Below are 14,152 nucleotides of genomic sequence, written 5' to 3'. Positions count from 1 at the left end.
GGGGGCAGTGCCAGCTGGCACGGTCTCGCCCAAACACTGGTGCCATCAGAAGGAACTATGATTTAAGCACACCAAAGCCAAATAAGGCAGTCTAAATGATGTGATGCTCAACAAGTAACACAGACTTCCAAACCCAGTGGGGCAGCTTTATGTCACCGACCAAAGGGCCAATGTCTGTTTCTTCACTCTGCCCTCCAGGAAGGCGGACTTTGTGCCAAAGGAGGCTCAAGGAATCACCCCATGGACTCAGGACAAAGAGCTGTGCCAGAGCCTTCATTTGTTCCCACCCTCCCTGCTGGGTGCAGTGGATCAGGGAGAGACTAGTGGGCTACTCCTCACCTATCAGGATGTGGACTCGGTATAGATCGGACTTCTGGAGTAGGTGCTGGAGCTTCACCTGTGTCTCTGTCGCTTCCACACCTTTGCTGTTGGCGCCGGACCTCTCCTGCAGCACCTTGTCCAGGTAGAGGAGGGCCAGGTGCGTGTGGTACTCTTCCTTCTGCAGGAGATGGGGATCCAAGCAGACAGACAGTGTTTGTAGGCGGGAAGTGGGAACTCCCCCAGCCAGCAGGTGCTCCCAAGATCAGGACTGCGCCAAGGCAAGCGGGGCAGGGTCTCTGGGGCAGTTAACAGGACAGGCTCACTGAATGAAAACATCCCAGAAACCACAATACAGAGAAGGTAGACTTAAGATCTGTGAGAAAAAAATACAAAAGGGTCGCTTCTCATTTGAGAAGTGAGGGCCACAGGATTTAGCTATTTTCCAGAAAGGTGAAGCTTCCCTCATTTCCCTAAGGATAATAACAAAGGAAGATAGAGACAAAGCCATGCGCTCCAGGCTGCAGAAACCTCCAGCGCCCTAGGCCATCCACAAATACAGGCTGAGCATCCTGGGAACAGGGCATTTAAAATACTACATTAGAACATTTAAAACACCTACACCTGGGCAGCCCCTGTGGCTCAGCGGTTTAGCGCCACCTTCAGCCTAGGGTGTGATCCTGGAGACCCAGGATTGAGTCTCACATCAGGCTCCCTGCATGGAGCCTGCTTCTCCCTCTGCCTGTGTCTCTGCCTCTCTCTCTCTCTGTGTCTCTCATGAATAAATAAATAAAAATCTTAAAAAAAAAAAAAAACCTACACCTAAGATATTGCATTAGAGCCATCTGCCAACAAGCCTTCTAGTCCACCTCTATCTCTTAGGTCACTACTATGACCGGGCAGCCCTGCACACGTTAGTCTAAGTTTGGAGGTGCTCACCTGCAGTCTTCTGTCTATGACTAGATGTTCCAGGTACTTGACAAGGGCTTTAGGGTATTTCTTAAGGCAAGTGATTATACTGTCTGGATTAAAACTGTTCTGCTGTTCATCCAAAGGTCTCTTGGTGAAAACTTGAACTCCAACCTGAAAGAAGAATGGCAATTTTGTTATGGCTTTTTTCCAAGACACCACCTTTTCTTTATTCTGAGCACTGCCCATTTATGTTTGGGTAGTATTATTGTCAATACAGGGGATATAGAGGATACGGAAGGGTACCTGGATGCCTCAGTTGGTTAAGTGGCCAACTCTTGATTTTGGCTCAAGTTGTGATCTCAGGGCTGTGGGATTGAGCTGAGCCCTGCATGGGCTCCATGCTCAGCACAGAGCCTGCTTGGGACTCTCTCTCTCTCTTTCTCTTTCTCTGCAGCCCCCAAAACAAACAAATAAATCTTATTTTTTAATTTTTTAAAGGTTTTATTTATTTATTCATGATAGACATAGAGAGAGAGAGAGAGAGAGGCAGAGACACAGGCAGAGGGACAAGCGGGCTCCATGCTGGGAGCCCGAAGCGGGACTCAATCCCAGGACTCCAGGATTGTGCCCTGGGTCAAAGGCAGGCGCTAAATCGCCAAGCCACCCAGGGATCCCCTAAATAAATCTTTTAAAACCCCACAAAAAACAAAAACATAGGGATACAGAAAATCAGTGCAGGATGGGACTCTGACAGAGACCAAAGAGCACGACACAAAGGCAGGAAAGATGACCTAAACTCTGAAACCTACTCACACACCTAGTTGGAAATTCTTCCCAAAGGGTCACAAATTAAAGAAAGAAACATTTATTGGTAGCAGGTTTTGACCCAAGAAGCTTTGGCTTTGTGCTATTAAGTTCGTCCGAAAACAAGGATGGCCACTTACTGAACAGTAAGTGACAGAATATGTACAGTACTGAGTATCCTGTAAACTCAGTACTCTGCACACTAGTATCCGTGATGTGGTTCATCTGTGCAGATCCAAGGCCAGTCTGGAGCAAGTTTCCAGACTGCCTTTCTGTACCTTTCGAATGGAGATCATTGTGGCAATTCCATCTCCTAGGGAAATGCTAATGGGTCAAGCAGGGAAGTAAATGCATCCTGCTCCTCTCCAGGCACTGATGTGTGCTCACTCTATCTCACACTGACACACACACACACACACCACCCCCATCATGGGCAATACAGCACAGCTCCCCTGAGTATGAATTCTCAGTTCTGTTAGCCTGGATCTCAGTTCTGTAAGCCTGGATCTGTCTGTGCTGTACCAATGACACGAGCTGGGGGAAGTCTCCAAAGCTGAGCTTCAGTTCCCTTGTCTGTAGCTGCCACCTCCTGACGTTGCTGTGGCATTTAAGAGGTGATGTGCATTGAGCGGCTGGCACCTCATCAGGCACACAGAATTCTGGAGATGATCTGCTGACGCCATCCGTCAGCACTGTGAAGAGCCCAAAGCTTCCCACAGCTTTGAGTCTGCATTGCAGGTGTGCGTGAGTGTGTCCGGGTACATTATCTATGCGTGTGCACAGAGACAAGGTAAAGATGAAGGAAAAAGTACACGAGGCACAAGGGCTTGGACCTTCCTGTTCAGATGGCACCATGGAACACAGACCCTAAAATGCTGAGATTTTAGAAAGGCACATGTGACACACAGAAAATTCTACGTTTATGACGAAGGTCCTCCATCAGAAAGCTAAGTTTGTCTCTCCAAGGGGAGCCAAGGAAACATGTGTTTTTAACGGTGAGAACTGAGATGCTATTATTATCTCTTTTCCAGTCATTCTGGGGCTTCCCTAAGGAGTCTTGAGCTTGCTGCACACTGCCCTTTGCCCCCAGGAGTGAGCAGCCACCAGCCACCATCACCCCCTCTCTGCTGTCCCTTCTTGGCTCGAAGACGGCAAGTCCCGTGCAGCTTCCTTCCCTCCTCCAGACCCACAGCTTCCATGCCAGGGGCTGTGGCAGCACAGAGACAGGACAAGGGGTGGCCTGCTATGGCCCAGGCAGGGGCACCAAGCCCTGCGAGGGGACAGTCTGATACTGCTCCGGCCCACCAAAAATGGAGGTGCCACACTTGGTCAGGCAGGGGGATTCACACAGACACATACACACAGACACACGCACACATTTTTCAAAAGACGCTAAGAAGGTGACCTGGCTCTGCTTTCTGCTTTTCTGTAAAAGTGGCCTGCCCCAGACAGATATGCCAAACAGCACATCTCAGGACTGAGATGCAAGACTTTCCTAAGGGCTGGCATGCCAGGGGCACACTGAGATGTATTAGAAGGGGAGCAAATGACAGGCAGGCTGAGGCTACAGCGTGATGGCTTGTGTCTCACTGGAAACAAAGCTTTCTATTTTTGCCAGCCACCCCCTCCTCCCAAAAGAAAAAGACATTTATAAGGCACAAACCTCTTCACTTTTCTGCAGGACCCAATCGGCATACTTCCAGACAAGTTCCTGGTCTAAGCTGTAGGTGAGGAAGTCAACGACATATTCGTACAGGTCTGAGCGAGTGGAGTCATGAATGTCGCCATTCACGATGTTCACCCACAGCTGGGGGGGGAGAAAATTAGAAAGAGAAATGGAAGGTTACATACCTTCTAGGATTATCTAAGCAAGAGCATACGCTCACTCATTTGGCCTTCTGAGACTTGAAAGTAGTAGGACACATTTTCAATGCTTCGGTCAATTTTAAAGTTTTCAGAGAAACAGAATGATGGGGAAGACGTGGCCCAGGAAACCAAGGAGATAAAGGGCCAGATTCTTTTTCTTTCCGTCCTAACGGTATGGCAGTAATGCAAATAGGAAACACAATACACAGGAAGTGGTAGATGTATTAAAGAGGTTTCTCCATGAAATAGAACAATCACTGACAGCATCTCAACCCAGAAGAGGAAACTCACCAGCCTCCACCAGCGGGGCTGTTTCCACCTTCCCCACCTCGGGAATCCTCGCCGTTGAAGTCCCTGTGGACTGTCATAGGCAGACACTGTGCTTTCGGAAATACTAGTGATTCTGTCCCTTACTGTGCTGTCTTGTGCACCAGGGCTCATGGCAGCTGCTAATAGTAACAGTCCCTCACTATATCATCCAGAAACTTCCCTGCTGTGTCAACCCAAGCTTCCTGCCAGAGACCCAGAGTGAGGCTGCATCACGTGGGGGTGGGGGAGGGAGGCTGCCCCACAGCCATACCGCATCCCCTGTACCTTGCCCGCCCACCCGCCTGCCTGCTATGCTGCACTTCAGGACTATACCACCACCGGCATGAAGCCCAAGAAACAGGGCTGGCGGGGTCAACTCTGTGAATCTGGTATCAGCATGTGAACCTTTCTCATGATACCAGTTTCTTTAACACTGAATTCCTCAAACCAAATAAGCTAATCACACACAGAAATATGTTGTTTTTTTTTTTTTAACCAGTAGAATCCCACCATATATGAAGATATCTTTCATACCACTTCGATTTTGCAAATCCCTCCTATGTAGCTCTGCTGATGTTACTATTATGCTCACATCAAGCTGTAATTCCTAGGGTTGTGTGTTTTACAGTATAAAAATGTTGCCCCTGACACTCAAGTCTACTCAGCCACTGGGTATGTATTGATGGAAATCCATTTTTTTTTAACTTCATCTGCAATCATATCGTTACCATGACAGTGACTGCATGTGTGGCTTTGCCAAAGTCATGAGGCTGACCTTAGCTTTGTGACCACTGCTAATGTTCTTGGCCACTCATAGAACAAAATAAAAAAGGCCCATGAGGAAACTATAATACAGAGCAATACCAGTCGCTAACAAGTGACAGACGGGGACAGTGTCTCCTGAGGAGTCACAAGACTTGGGACGAGAGACGAGATATGAGCCTAGAAACGAATGGCCAGGGCCACCGGAATAGTGGTTCACATCCCCGTTCTATTGCTGAGCAGGGCTGTGACCCCAGGCAAGCGAGCGGCCTTCATCAGCTTTAGTTCTGTCCCAGGTGATGAGGGAGAATGATTTACCCTGTTCACTGGCAATGGTTATTGTCATTGATAGTGGAAATCACAAACAAACCGTTATCTGCAGGGTTATTTTCCCAGTAAGGCAGGGATGTCATATGCCGTGTGGCTCAGTAAGAAATCATTTACTTTTGTTTCTTAAAATTTCAAAACCTCAATATTGATAATGTCCTTCAAAGAAGATGTAAAGACAAAAGAAAACCGCTGACTGACTTTTCTCAAGGAATTCACTTTCTAAAACAGTATTATTTTCGTTCAGTAAAAAAAAGTTGTGGGTCGGGCAAAAGTGGTCTCTGTCAACTTGTGCATTTTTTTTCCAAGTTAAATGATAGTGATTTTTAAGTCATGCTAAGATGCTTTTGAACTAACCTGAACTGCAGCCGCGTCTTGGTTATTATAATGATAGAGCAGTCCGAGTGCAAAATACCTGAAAGGAGACAAGGTGGTAAGTACACCCTCTCCCCACCACCTGCTGTGGGTGGCACCCGCCCAGCGACAGCCCCCAATCGCCTGTGTTCGAGGAGTTCAACAACAGATTTCCAAGGACAACACGATCTTTATTTCAGTTTATTTACTCTGGTATTAAACTGTATGCCCTACTGGGGCACCTAGGTGGCTCAGTGGCTGAGGATCTACATCCAGCTCAGGTTGTGATCCTGGGGTCCTGGAATTGAATCCCATATCGGGCTCCCTGTAGGAAGCCTGTTTCTCCCTCTGCCTATGTCTCTGCCTCTCTGTGTCTCTCATGAATAAATACATAAAATCTTAAAAAAAGAATCTGCCCTATCAATTTCCAAAAAGGATCATATTCAAGTCTAGGATGAGCCAAAAAATAAAATAACTATATTACAGAGAATCAAAATTGGAATTGTTTTACAATTTCCTCAAATATTAATCTAATCTCGTATCTTTTCAGATGATCACCATCAACCCATCACGAAGTGTCGAAGAATATTTGGAGGGTGTGTCGTCAGAGTTGTTACTGAAGGGGGGGGGGCGGTCAGGAGCCTGAAGAACAACAGCAATGCAGGCCCAGAGGGCCCAGCTGTCACAGAGAACAGAAGGTCCGGGAGGGTCGGGGAGGGCACCCGGGTATCTAGGCCCAAGGTTCAATTTAGGTTCTGTTACTTGAGGACTTTGTGGCCTTGAGCAAGTAGAAAGCCTGCCTGGCCCCCCATTTCCTCAGTGGTGAGTGGGAAGGGAAGGGTGAGCAGTAGCTCAGGCACTGCCTAGGCATGAGCTGCTCCAGCCTCCCAAGTTCCACAGGAGCGTCCTGCTCCCTGTCCAGTTTCTCCCCAGCCGGTGATGGACCAAGCTGAGCCGGGGGCGGGGGGAGGGGGGGGGGATGCTGGATTGCCTCCCTCCGAGAGCGAACTCTCAAGGTATCCAACTATTCATGCCCTCCTCTTTTCCTCAGCCTTTCAGGAAGTTATACTGACTCTCTGGACCCTACCAGTCCAAGCCACGATCATGAGGCATCAGTGAGGTTTTCTGGTTCCTAAGCAAAGTAATTCTCTTCTATAGCATGTCTGGGAAATGGAAGGAAAGTGCTGGGAAGGGCCAACACCCACGTGGAGACCAATCCTGATCCCCTGTTCCATCTGAACAGGATCTATACTGTAACCCCTAAGATTCTCATGGGACTGCATCTGTCCTTCTACATTTCAAATACATAACAAAAATCACAGCTGAAGAACCTTACTGCTTAAGGGAGTCTAGAGATCATCTGACACTTCTGAAAGAATCCCCCCTCATCCCCATACCTGCCCAGGATGGAGCTACCGGCTCTTACCCAGCCAGGTGCTATGGCCAACTGCCCTTGTGTGTCAGGCAAGGGGGCGGCTGTCTACCAACTCGTGCTCATTATGAAGGCAGAGTTCAAAGCCATAAACTTTTATCAACAAGATCAAAAAGTCTCCCTTTTAATCTATTTATCCAGACAGCTATCTATCTGTGCGATTTGGCCTATTGACGACTAAAGTGTGCTATTAATTTCACCAGCATGCATGTGGCATCTTCCACAGGAGAGTTTTACATGGAACAGTATGGATATGAATGCTAAGAATCCCTTCATTTACTAACTGGGCCTCTGACTGGCTGTAATTACCAACCTTAAAGAGTTGCTATGAGGGGCACTTGGATGGCTCAGTTGGTTAAGCGTCTGCCTTCGGCTCAGGTCATGATCTCAGGGTCTTGGGATCAAGCCCTGTGTTGGGCTCCCTGCTCAGCAGGGAGTCTGCTTCTCCCTCTCCCTCAGCCCCTCCCTCTTCTTCTGATCTCTCTTTCTTTCTCAAATAAATAAAATCTTACAAAACAACAACAACAAAAGAGTTGCTATGAGAGCTAATGCCTTCCAAGACCTCTCTAGTTGTTTGCAGACTGTGCCAAGGGTGATCTAACTTGAGGGGTGCTGGGATGTCACTATGACGTCATGGAAGTCACTTGCTGAGTGTCCTGGGGACTCACACCCACCAGCTGTGTTGGCTTCACAACAGCCCACCCCCCTTCACGATGCCCCTGGCCACATGTGGGAAGGGAACACTCACTTTTTGTGCTTCTCTAGCCAGGCAGCGCTGTCTGTTAGGAGACAGGAGTTCTCAGTGACCAGGAGGTCCAGCAGACTGTCATGGTCAGCCTCTGCGTACAGCTTGAGCAAGGCCGTGTCGATATCCTCTTTGTAGCCATTGGCTACCTCTGTGCTGCGGACCTCATTCAGGTAGCTCATGAGGAAGCGCTTACACTTGGCCATCTTCTCCTGGTCCCCCTGTGTCAGCTGGTTCAGGTCTGCATACTCGTGGAGAGGAGGGTGGGACCGTGTGAATGAGGAAGAGGTGGGCAACAGGAAGGGGTACAGAGAGATCAGCTCCCGGACGTCAAGCTGGCCGCTTCTGCAATTACAGTGTCAAACTAAATGAAGCAAAAAGAGAGAAAGACTACACATAGGCACACAAAACGACATGGGGGGCGTGCACATCCGCACACAGTAACGGGGAGCTGATGTGTGGGTGAGTCCTAATTGGCAAGCCCAGCAGAGCACGTGATCCCAAGAACGCATGAGGGGACCACAGAGAAAGATACACACACTGCCAGTGCTGATGCCCAGTATCAAGACCTGAGGTGGTCTGAACACCAAGTGAGCATCAGACTCCCTGGAAACCAAGGCCAAGAAAGGAATATGGAGGGAACACAGCACTGTCTGGTCAAAGGCAAAGTACAGTCCTTCTGAAACCAACATTTGTCCTGGCACCAAATTATAAGCAGGTTTGCTCAATGGCCCACAAAGGGACTTTGCCAGACATGACTTACAACTGCCTCATCAAAGATCTTAGGACAGGAGCCATGGGAGTGTTCATGAGGCTGTTGCTCTGCTGACTCTTGATGGCCTCTCAGAGCATAAGGTTAGGCCACAACTCAAACAGCCGCGTGGTGTCCTAACCTCAAAAGGCCAGGGAACCCATCTGGTGATGTCCTACCTCTATTGCCTGTAGGCCCCACCGTGCTCCGCAGGCCTGCTCATCCTGTCCACCGTGATGACAACGGCAGCATCACGGAGCTGCAGACCTCAACCCTGGCCCAGGAGCAGCCTCACCTGTGGGCCCCTCTTATGGAAACAGCTGCAGGGCCCCCGACATGAATGGGAACCCCAGGTACGGCTTGGGGTCTACACATCCTGCAACTTTCACTGCACCCGCCTCCCTGCAAGTTCTGACAGCCTCTCCTCTTCCCCAGCTTCCGGCCTCTGGTTCTCCTTGCTTCCACTCCTGCCGCCTCCCCACTCCATCTTCCTTGCTGCTGGGCCTCTCGAGGCTGGGCTCAGACCCCTGAGCACGGTGTTCTTCCTTGCTGCTCCCACTGATCTTACAGCTTTGGCTTCCACCATCCTGCCCACTCTACGATGCTTCTGTGCCACCCATCATTTCCCTAGTTTACACACTTCATGCCTTAGGCTTTGCTGCCTTGCTTCTTCTGCTTAAAGCCACGGCCTTCCACGGAAGCAGTTTTGCTCCCCTGGGGACTTTTCTCCATGTCTGGAGATGCTTCTGGTCACCACTGGAGGGTACTACTGGCACTGAGTGGGGAGAGGCCGCAGTTCCTAGGATGCACAAGAGGGTGCCCATAACAGATTATCCAGCCCAAAAAGTGATGACAGGTATGATTCTCAATTTTGGAAGCTTCCAGCCAAATCCTGATCTATGCCCATGCTGTGCATTGCCCCCAAAGCACTCCACCCCCACCGTGGAGCAGCACCCACGTTGCTGCCTAACGGACACACAGCCAGAGTCCAGACCCACATGGGCACGCCATAAAAGCAGGGTGCGGTGTGACCCTGACATTCTGGCTGTGACACTGGGGCCAAGTCAGCTTCATGGGAGACATGCTGACCTGACCGGACACAAGGACATCTAGAGGAAGAGGCACAGACCGTGTGGCCCACACCGTGCATCATAAACAGGTTCTCTCCAGGCTGCCGACCAGGATTAGTTGGCAGTTGTGGCTTCTAGCCCTGAACTGAGAAAGAATCTGAGGATAGGTCTCAATCAGTAAGGAAAAAAAAATCACAAGTTATTAGCAAGATCTGCCGTGGGCACAGGAAGGGAAAGTGGAATCACGCTTGTCTTCGGCATGCCTACTTCAAGTATTAAGTGTCGGTCACATTTTTGACAAAAACTGAGCAGCCATCAATTTAAGCTATTAAGGGGCCGAAGCATGAGAAACAGGAACCTCATGTTAATGACCAGCAGGCCCTCCACTTACTCTGTCACAGTCTGAACTCTTCTAGGAATGCATGATGACCATTCGCCCACTGTTACAAATTAACTCACGAGAAGAAGACAGTCCCGTGACCCCAAGGAGGAGGGTTTTGACACCACCTGGCTAAAACAGGTAGGGCAGAAAGGAGCTAGGTCCACGGGGACAAAGAATCTACCTCAGTCCCCAAGTTACTGCTGACCCTGCCAGGAATAGATGATGATAGCATGCAGAATTCACATACATGTAAGTTATACGGGGCATCACTCCTTGCTAAGTGACTATACTCAGAAGTGTGCTCCTCCAACCAGAGCAGGAGGCCGGGCCTGGGCTGAGTCCACACCCCACAGAATGGACTGCGGATGGCATGCTATAGTCGTGCTCTGCTCTGCTTGCTACTTGGATGTGAAGGATCTGTTCGGACCCTTTGTTATACACTTTATCCTCTAAACTGTGTGGAATCTAGTCTGGTTAGTCCGAAAAATTATATCCTAAGTTGTCCTCATGAAGGTTTCCGTGCAAAGTCTTTGGAAGAAGCAGTTTCTACCGGTCTTCCCAGAGGCACCTGCTCTTTTCCTAAACTTCTAATTTCCTGTAAAATATCTGAAGAAAAGGAAGGTGAGCAAATAATAGCATTTTCCTAGGAATCTTCCATGTTAGTGAATTCACTCCAGGATTCCCTTCTCCTCTCTCCACGGGCCTGCTATGGGCACCTCCTCGTTAGCTTCTACTCTCCTCAAGACACAGGGCAGATAAACTGAGGGTAAGGGGTGCGGGTGGGGAATGAGCACCGGTGGCAGATGCTGCTGTCAACAAGCCTCCCCATCACCCCTGAGCACACTCTAATCATGGCATCCCAATCGAGATGAAGGTTTGGGCCACAGAGGGACATGAGGGGAGGCTCGCCACCAGCACCTCAAATTACCTGAAGAGCTCCTTAGCTTCCAGGAACTGAAGCTGTGCAAACTGTATAAACCCCGCCTGCTGCAGAATCCTTCTGTACATTACCTGCAAGGAAAGACAGGTTTAATCCATCTCTTAGACAAACCCTAAAACCAACACAACAGGAGGAGCTTTCTGATCAGAACCCAAGCCAAATGTTCATGGTTACACAGGAACTGGAAGTTCCAACCAAGGTAAAGAAAAAAATGGCATATATGAAATTATTTTCAATATAGACAAATATATTTGTGGGCGTGTGTGTGTCAATCAACCCGCTCATTCCTGAAATAATGCTGTTCCCTATTTGACTATTCTCCCTCACTTTCTCCTCAGATCTTCCCCCTAAATCTCATTTCCTTCCCAATTGTGTTCTTTGATCTTCCTCCTCCTCCTTAACTCACAGGGCAGCAGTGAGGGCTTCTACCTATGGATGCTCAGATGAATATCAACAGCTCCAGTGTTTCTGGAGGTCCAGAAGCTGCTCACCCTGCTTCCAACTCCTCTGGAATTGACACCTCACTTCTGAGTATCCCTCAGAGCACAGGGCCTATGCCATTTAATCAAAATAGATAAACCCTCATGCTTTCCCAGCCCACGCTGGGAAAATGCAGTGCATTCCCTCTCCTGGAGCTGCATGATCCATAGTCACACACCAGTCAGAATTCCTGCTGTCAAGGTGCTGGGTGATCTTTGTTTCAGCCAGTACCACCAAGGTTTCCTTGACCACAGAACTTCTTTCTTGTGACATCCTGTAACAGCAAAGTGTGCTACAGAAAGCTCTCCTGTGGTGTCTCGATTCCACCCTGTTGCTGTCCAACGTGGTCAGTGCTGGACATGCAGGCATCCATCCTTTGCCTGGAGTAGCCCTAGGACATGTCTCTTCGCTCTGTTCATACTGGCGCCATCCTATAGCCAGGCTGTCACCCTCACACGGTCAAAGATTCTACTCATGTTTCAGACCCTGAGAGTTCAATTCCTCCACCTTCCAACCACTGTGCTGCTGTATGAGCCATGAATTCCTTGGAAGCACAGTGCATATGTTACTCCTCTTTGTAGCCCCACACCCCAGCATAGCACCTGCCATTCAGGAAGTGCTTCTGGATCTGAAGAGCTGTTGTCTTGGTATTGAGACAATACTGATGCCCAGAGATATTAAAATCTTAGCCCAAAGTTAGTGAAGTCATAAGTGGTAGAGCCGGGTTTAAAAAATAGATCTTTCGGAGTCTAGAGCCCAATTCTTTCCACCCACTGAGTCGCACAGTTATACAGCAAGCAGTTAATACTGTTACTCACTGAAGAAGTGAGGGAAGAGGAGACTTGGAACCTAGAGGCTAAGAATCCTGTTTCCTCACATCAGCTTTTAAAGAAATTTTTGCTGTACTTTTGAAGAGTTCTCAAAATGTAGCATTCCTTCCCTGTTCCCATAGAAATTCCTTGAGAGAAGTCAGAAAGGCAGGTTGCTTTTTCATCTCATTACCTTTACCTTTCTTCCCTGACAGCAGCCATTTGTGGCCTAACAATATATACCCAACAATAAGCAGACAGGGGTGGGTCAAAGTTCTGTTATACAGGAATGCCAGCTCCATTTCCAGAAATAGATGTGATAAAGACTATCCACTTAGCAAAAAGGATCCAAAGGACCCAGCAGCTCCAGCAGAAGAATTCTTGATCACCGCCTGGCCTTGTGATGAGAAATCAGCCAAACTACAATTTACTCCTCGTGGTTGCAGTATTCAAATGCCATCTACTGTTTCCCTTCCTAAAGGGAAATAAAAAACACTTATGCAAACACTCCCAATCTTTAAGAATATGGAGTTACTTTTTGCATTCTAGTCCACATTCACTCTAGGTAGACTTAGAAGCAGCATGCAAAGAGATCCCATCATCCTGAACATAAGCATCTAGAGGCAAAACCATGGATGATACATAAAACCACTGACAGACCTAAAAACACCTGAACAAAAACCTTAGCAAGCATAGCCAATTCCCAGTGCTCTGAAAGTCTGTCTCCTTTCCAGACTGCCTACTATGACTGACCGCTCCTTTGGCACTCCACTCAGGTGATGTGGACTGTAAACCTGGGGCCAGGTTGGCCAGCAGGACAAGGAGGATGGCCATGTGAGGAAAAAGAACAAGAAAGTCCGTTTATCTTCCCAGCATCAAAACTAATTCAATGGAATCTTTAGCTGTCTTTTTAACTTATTAATTTGTCCCTTGGCATAAGGTAGCTATTAGAAGTCCCAGGCCAAGAGAGTAAATTAGCAAAATAGAGCTCTAAGTCTAAGTTATGCCACTCACTCAGCACAGAGATGGGGGGCTCCTACGAGCCAGGTGTAAGAGGTCATGTATATTCTGGGAGCAAAGTGAAACTGAAGTCAAAACTTCTGTTTCTACTATCCTATTTCTGAATTAAGATTTCTAAATTTCATGCTTTGGGTAACTAGAAATGTTGTGAAACAGAAGATTCTATTCTATTTGATTTAGAATGAGGCTTTTTTAAGGGCAGAAAAGCCAACTTCTAGGATCAGGCTTGGATCCCCCAATTCCCACCTCAGGGGTTTAGCACTTCCACTTTGCCAGTGGGCTCATTTTCAGGACAGCAGGGCAGGTGGGCATACCCCTTTCCTACTGAGAATAACTGTGTATCTGTTGTTAACAAATCACCAGGTGCAGTCATTACCAACCAGATACAAACCTAGAGGACAGCCTACTCTTGACATGAGACTACCCATAAGTTTCTGGTTATAATGCTCTATAAGAAGAAGACTTGGGATATATGGTACCTACATATCATTCCTGTAAAATGAGTACAACTAACACTTTAAATAAAAATTGGTACAAATGTTATACTTTAAACTGTATTCATACCTTTTCCTATAATACACACTTCAGTGGTGGGTTTTAGGCTTTTTTTAAAAAACTCTTCTTACTTAATTATTGCCTAAATAGAAACACTTTTCCCAAAACACACTGGGTGAAACAGTAATCCCACCTAAGCAGCCATGATATTCTCTCCTCGTTCAAAAGGCAATACATCCTGATTAAGTTTGGAAACAGATGTCTACGTGTATATATGTGTGTGTATTACTGTAAATGTTGATATGGGGTGTCTGGGTGGGGTCAGTCAGTAAAACATCTGCCTTTGGCTCAGGTCATTGATCCCATGGTCCTGGGA

General features: G+C 47.9%; 1 protein-coding gene across 2 annotated transcripts in view; it reads right to left on the bottom strand.

The window, feature by feature from the left end:
• The window catches only part of TGFBRAP1 (transforming growth factor beta receptor associated protein 1), a 60,886-nt gene that overhangs the window by 6,420 nt on the left and 40,314 nt on the right, over window positions 1-14,152 (bottom strand). For both annotated transcript variants that reach the window (XM_055328521.1, XM_055328520.1), the window contains exons 5-10: window positions 10,961-11,043; window positions 7,833-8,174; window positions 5,656-5,713; window positions 3,698-3,841; window positions 1,258-1,401; window positions 340-499 (exon numbers count right to left, since the gene is read on the bottom strand). In XM_055328521.1, the coding sequence (XP_055184496.1) occupies window positions 340-499; window positions 1,258-1,401; window positions 3,698-3,841; window positions 5,656-5,713; window positions 7,833-8,174; window positions 10,961-11,043 (931 nt within the window). The remainder of the gene's footprint in view (window positions 1-339; window positions 500-1,257; window positions 1,402-3,697; window positions 3,842-5,655; window positions 5,714-7,832; window positions 8,175-10,960; window positions 11,044-14,152) is intronic.

This window comes from Nyctereutes procyonoides, unplaced genomic scaffold, assembly GCF_905146905.1.
Source record: "Nyctereutes procyonoides isolate TBG_1078 unplaced genomic scaffold, NYPRO_anot_genome, whole genome shotgun sequence".
In the NCBI taxonomy this organism is placed as follows: domain Eukaryota; kingdom Metazoa; phylum Chordata; class Mammalia; order Carnivora; family Canidae; genus Nyctereutes; species Nyctereutes procyonoides.
Note: the sequence above shows the minus strand (reverse complement) of the source record. Positions and strands in the feature narration are given on the sequence as shown.